The sequence below is a fragment of the Bison bison genome, unplaced genomic scaffold, assembly GCF_000754665.1.
Source record: "Bison bison bison isolate TAMUID 2011002044 unplaced genomic scaffold, Bison_UMD1.0 scf7180017864436, whole genome shotgun sequence".
NCBI classification, from domain to species: Eukaryota; Metazoa; Chordata; class Mammalia; order Artiodactyla; family Bovidae; genus Bison; species Bison bison.
In genome coordinates this window covers 14311-20800 of record NW_011494999.1, presented here as the reverse complement: position 1 = coordinate 20800, position 6490 = coordinate 14311, and the positions used below count along the sequence as shown (strand labels likewise).

Below are 6490 nucleotides of genomic sequence, written 5' to 3'. Positions count from 1 at the left end.
GATGGAACAAAAGTTATTGCAGCAGTGAATAATCTCATGATTTTCTAAGAAGAGCTTTAAATTTGGCAGATTCACCTTAAAGCAAAAAGAAGAGAATAGAAGAAATGCCGATATGTTATGTGAAAAAATGAGGGAGCATTTAAGAAGAAAAGAAGACGAATATAGTAAAGAAGTTGAGGTGAAACAGCAACTAGAACTCACTTTCCGAGCAGTAGAAGTGAAACTGAAGGCTGAGAGAAATAATCTGAATCAGGTAGAGTAATCTTTGGTGAAAATTTCAAATTTCTAACACTATTTCATCAATAGTATTTATAATATCCCCTTTTTTTAAAAAAAAAAATACCATTTAGTGTTGTACCATTTATTTAGTGTCATTTTGTTTAGTGTTATAGGAAATTTTAGGTTAATTGTTAAAAATAAAAGAAAAGAAATTCAAAATTCCCAAAGTAATAAGGCCAGAAATAAGAATTGTATGATCCTGACATGCTGGGTGCACTTTTTCGAGCAGAGGGAGGAAGAGGTCACGTCAGTAGTTCACACAATAGATCCTGAGAAACCACAGGGTTGAGAATGGTGTAGAAACTGGAGGTTAAGCTCTCAGCCCACCTCAGGCAACAGATCCTTCTGCCTTGAGGGACCATTAGGGACCATCGTGCCTAATTTTACATCAAGTTGCCTCTGGCCTTCAATCTGGCAGGTGGCTGAGGGTCGTGGACCCCCTCCTTCTGTGCCCGTCAGCCCTCTAGGCCACCTGCCCCGTGAACAGCTTAGAGCTGGCTCCAGCTTTCCCAGCTGGGTTCTCCCTCACAGCAGAGTCCTCAAGGACAGGTGTTAATTGGCATCCTCGAGAGGTGCAGGAATTTTTTTCCAGCAGTTGGTAGAAACCAGACACTCTTGAAGTTGGTTGTCCTTCATTCTGCAGAGTTCTCGAGTGGCATCTCAGAGCAGAGGAATTTGCTCCCACACCTGATATCCCTCTCAAACATGGACTGGGTCCCATCCCTGAGGTCCTAGCAGCAGATTTCCCACAACGAAAAGCTCTCGGGAAGAGCTCGGGAAAGTAGTATTTGTAATTCAAATCCATTTGTCTAGAGCAGTCAGGTAGTGACATAGGATGGCCTCATCCAAGGAGAGGCCTTTAATATTTTCCATAGGAATTGATCTCAAATCCTTTGTGACTATCTCGGAGGAGCCAGGACCCTGATTGTGGTTTAGGCAAGGAAGACCGTGTGTGTTCCCCCATCGACTGTGCTACCCGACCAAGTCCCTCTGCTCTGGAGTGAGCGTGTCGGTCACTCCACACACGTCGTCACCTTCAGTGTCTGAATCAGAGTCCGTTCTTGGCTCCACTGTCATTTCTTTAATATCCTGTCAACGACCTTTTCACATCATGTACTGGTTTTCATTTTGTAAAAACTGTGACATCAGTTATAAAAGCACTTTTGAACACTTTTAAAAAGTTGTTTCTTTAGAACAACTTATAAAAGTGCCCCCCTAACCCCCCACACACACCAAGGCGGGGGCGGGGGGGAAACTCTTGCTACTAATAATAGATATTCTGGGTTTTGGTAATGATTTCACTTTCTCGATTGATCATTAGGTTAGTTTCTCACTTCCCTGATGGTAAGGAGGAAACTATAGGCAGTTCAGAGACCACATTTTGTGTGTCATTCTTCTGCTTGTGAGAAAATGAGCACTCTGTTCTGTGAGTGTCCTGTTTCAGTACAAAGAACTTTTGAAAACAGTGATAGATATGCCATAATATATATTTAGTGATAGTTATTAAGTGTTTTTCATTGTATTTTCCCCGTCTTACTATTTTAGACGTTATGGAGAGATAATGAAAGTTATTGCTGCAGCAAATAATCTCATAGTTTTCTAAGAGCTTTCTAAATTTTACCTTATTTACCATTAGTGTATGTACCATGAATGAAATAGGAAGCTTATTTTGTATTGATATGTTTGTACTAGAAACATGTGGTTTGATGTAAGAAGACCAGTAGAGTCCAAAGACCTGGCGAAAAGGCTGCAGCTTACTCATATTTTTAACTTTTTCCTTTCCATAATCATTATAGCTAATGAGTTAATTAATGTTTGTAGAAGTGCTTAATACAGTTGTCAATAGGTGTAATTCTTGTAATTGCCTATTAAAATGTTAGAAGGTAGCATATTCTCAGGGAAAAACTTTTTGTACAAAACGTAGTCTATTTATACAGAGTTAAGGCTCTTACTGTGAAGTAGATGTATAGGAGGTATAAGATGCAGTGTTTATAAACCTAGCAAGTGGTGGTGTTTACTGAATTATAGTTGATTAATAATACTCTGTTAGTTTCAGGTCTACAGCACAGTGATTCAGATATATATGTACATGTGTGCGTGTATATTATATAAATGGGGCTTCCCTGCTGGCTCAGACTGTAAAGAATCTGCCTACAATGCAGGAGACCTGGGTTCAATCCTTGGGTTGGGAAGATCCCCTGGAGAAGATGGAGAAGGCAATGGCACCCCACTCCAATACTCTTGCCTGGAAAATCCCATGGGTGGAGGAGCCTGGTAGGCTGCAGTCCATGGATGGGGTCACTAAGAGTCGGACACGACTGAGCAACTTCACATTCACTTTTCACTTTCATGCATTGGAGAAGGAAATGGCAACCCACTCCAGTGTTCTTGCTTGGAGAATCCCAGGGACGGGGCAGGCTGGTGGGCTGACGTCTATGGGGTCGCACAGAGTCGGACACAACTGAAGCAACTTAGCAGCAGCAGCAGCAGCCTGGAGAAGGAAATGGCTACCGACTCCAGTATTCTTGCCTGGGAAATTCCATGGACAGAGGAGCCTGGCAGGCTATATAGTCTATGGGGTTGCAAGGAGTCGGACATGACTCAGTGACTAATACACATACACACTCACTCACACACACGCTCACACGTACACACATATTCCGTTTCAGATTCTTCTTGCAGAATATTAAGTGTAGTTCCTTATGTTGTACAGTAGGTCTCTGTTGGTTATTTTATATCTACTAGTGTGTATATGCTAATCCCAACATCCTAATTTATCCCTTCCCCACCCCACTTTCCCCTGTGGTCACCATACGTTTGGTTTCTGTGTCTATGAGTCTCTTTCTGTTGTGTGAATAAGTTCATTTTAGAGTCTACATATAAGCAGTGTGATATAATACTTGGCTTTGTCTGACTTACATCACTTAGGGTGATAAAGTCTAGGTCCATGCCTGTTGCTGCAAATAGCATTATTCCATTCTTTTTTATGGCTTACTAGTTTTCCATTATATAAATATTCCACGTCAGATGCAATTTTTAAGTGTAATCAGGTCTATGAATCTTTTATTTGAAGCCTTCTGGGTTTGTTATAGTTCAGAGAGAAGCCTTTCCAGTTCTGAGCTTGTTGAAAAGTCTCTTGGGATTTCTTTTTGACTTTCATGGATTCGTTGTCTTCCATTAAATTTTTGAACCTTTGGGAATTTATGCTGGTATAAAGTCTGAGGATTGTATTGAACCTTATTTGTTCCTGTTGGAGACACACTTGGTGCAGTCTTTTCACTGTATAAACATACAAGTTAGTCTTTCATTTCAGAGGAAATCATGGAATGTCACTTTACTGAGTACTAGCTAAACATCTCCTTTGTTTCACTTAGGTTTCTGATAGTTGTGAAAAAGCAAAAGACCTGTTGCGCAAAAACCACATGCTGCAGGAGGAAACTGCCATGCTAAGACTGGAGAGAGACGCGCTGAAAAATCAGCACCGGGAAAAGGAAGAGAACTATTTTGAGGACATTGAAATTCTCAAAGTAAAGAATGATGACTTTCAAAAGACAATAAAACTGGATGAGGAAATGTTAACAAAGACTATATCCCACTATACAGGCCAGCTTAATGCTCTGACAGCTGAGAATGCAATGCTAAACTCTAAGCTGGAGAACGAAAAAGAAAGCAAACAAAGACTGGAAACGGAAGTGGAATCCTACTGTTCCAGACTGGCTGCTGCCTTACACCATCGTGATCAAAGTCAGACATCAAAAAGAGACCTGGAACTTGCCTTTGGGAGAGCAAGAGACGAGTGGTTATGCTTGCAGGACAAAATGAAGTCCGATGTGGCTAATCTAAAAGATAACAACAAGATGCTTTCCCAGCAACTATCTACAGTGGAAAGTAAATTCAATAAGCTGAAAATCAAGCTGCATCACACGAGAGATGATCTTAGAGAAAAGACTTTGATGTTAAAACATGTCCAGAGAGACCTACACCAAGCAGAGGGTCAAAAGCAGGAAATTGAACACGTGTATCGGAACCAACAAGGCAGAGTGAATACATACCTTGGAAAGCAGGAATCCTTAGAGGAGAGATTATTTCAACTCCAGAGTGAAAACATGTTGCTCCGACAGCAACTGAACGATGCGGGAAACAGAGCCGACAGTAGAGAGAAGATGATCATTAGCATCCAAGACCAGTTTCAGCAGATCGTGAGAAAACTTCAGGCCGAACGTGAGAAACAAGGTCTGATGCTGGAGGAACGAAACAAGGAGTTAGTCAAGGAATGTAATTATTTAAAAGAGAGAATGTGTCAGTACGAAAATGAGAAAGCAGAAGGAGAAGTGAGTATCCAAAAAGAGAAGTATCTCAGACTCCCTGAAAGAAAGTTCAAAGTGATTCTTGATTCTGGGTAAATGTTGAATCTAGTTGGATATAAAAAATACACAGGCTGTGAATCTATGGTCTCTAAACCAGCCTAAAAGCACACCTTGTATCCAGCAAATAAAAATTAGACCGAAGAAATCCTTTACTTTGAATAGGGACATTGTGTTGTTTATGAAATGCTAAGAGATTTAGTTCTAAATTGTTAACGTAGACAGGTACTAGTAGTCTACTCTTTATTAAGGTAATAATTTTAATCTTTATGTTACCACATTTCAGTATCATGATGAAGTAGATAAATGAAATGCTCAAACCTGAAATGAATATTTTGAAATGAAGCTTCAGTTACCTGGATTATCTTGATAGTCAATTCCAGGTTTCCCAGAGGCTATATTTTGTATACCGTACTTTGGCTTTAGTAGCTTCTCATAGCTTTTTGTTATATTTGTTGGTACAATTTTATTTTTATTCATGTCAGTTTGAGTTAATACGGGAAACATTTTAGCCTTGAATCATTTGTTCTTAAAGCCTCTCAAATCTTCAAATGCATCTACTTATCATTAAATCATAATTTGGGACTCAGGTGGTGAACTTTAGCAAAACTATTCTTGATTTAATCTTCCCACTGCTATTTATGATTTACTTAACATTTTTACAAACAATTTGCTCATAATTCTCATTTTAAGTATCAATTACTATCATTTGAATACAAGCTTGTCCTCTAAAAATGAAGGACGGCAGGATTCGTGAGCAGCAGGAATGGAGTGAGTCAAGGAGAGGGTTGTAGGAGTTGCGGTCTGGAGGCAGGTGGAGGCCAAGTTGTCGAGGCTCCTTGAAGGCCATGGGAGCAACCTCATTTTTTTAAATTTCATTTTTCTTTTATATTGGAATATGGTTGATTTACAATTTTGTGTTAGTTTCAGATGTACAGGAAACTGATTCAGTTATACATGTATCCATTCTTTTTCAGTTCCTTTTCCCAGGTAGGTGACTACAGAATATTGAGTAGAGTTCCCTGTGCTCTCCAGTAGGTCCTTACGGTTAGCCAAGGGCAAAGGTGGAGAGGAGGGATAAATTAGGAGTTTGGGATTAACATAGACACCCTACTAGGTATAAAAGAGATAAGCAACAAGGGAATGGCCCCATTTTTCTGCTGAGGTAGGAATCTATTGGAAAGATCTGAGCACTGGTTGGAATCTGTGAAGATCTCTGAGTTAATCAAAGCTTCTAGTAAAAAAGGAAAATGTTTCCACAGTGTGGAATTTTCCACCACTTGTCCCACCTACACGCTCACTTCTTTCTGGACGTGAGGTGGTGACGCTCTGCAGATTTATTGGGAGGGGCAGGGCGTGGACAGTGGGGCCGCATCCTTTGAGTAACTTAATGTCAGGAAGGCTGGAGGGTGGCCCCTTCTGTGTCTGTAACTAGATTCAGTGAGGAGGGAAAAGAAGGTGAGTTGCTGTCTGTGGCGATAGTTTTCAAAGTCCATATGTTGGAGTTATCTGTTATTAACATAACATAATAGTAAAGTGATTTGATAAACTCAGTGACAGAGCATCTTATTAGGCAATGGTGAGACAACTTCAACAAGAACTGGATGACGCTGTAAAAAAGCAGTCTGTGTCGGAGGCTTCACTGAGGGTCACGTCATGTTATTGTCCTAAGTTAGAAGCTGAGGCACAGGATTTGAAGAACAATTGTAAACTACTACAACCACATCAAGTCACAAGTCAGGTATGTTTGAAATTGAACGTGTTAACAGTTAATATGTAGGATAAAGTGTTTTAGGACACTCATTTTCATGGTCAGCTTTCTTCTGTAATTTTGTTACAAGTAACTT

The 6490-nt window shown here is 40.1% G+C and overlaps 1 protein-coding gene across 1 annotated transcript in view; it reads left to right on the top strand.

Moving 5' to 3' along the window:
- LOC105002258 (UPF0634 protein E-like) overlaps nucleotides 1-6490 on the top strand; it is a gene marked incomplete at its 3' end in the record, with an annotated part of 14563 nt that overhangs the window by 581 nt on the left and 7492 nt on the right. Inside the window, exons 2-4 of the mRNA XM_010858791.1 lie at nucleotides 70-253; nucleotides 3654-4610; nucleotides 6217-6384. Of these exons, the coding sequence (XP_010857093.1) occupies nucleotides 70-253; nucleotides 3654-4610; nucleotides 6217-6384 (1309 nt within the window). The remainder of the gene's footprint in view (nucleotides 1-69; nucleotides 254-3653; nucleotides 4611-6216; nucleotides 6385-6490) is intronic.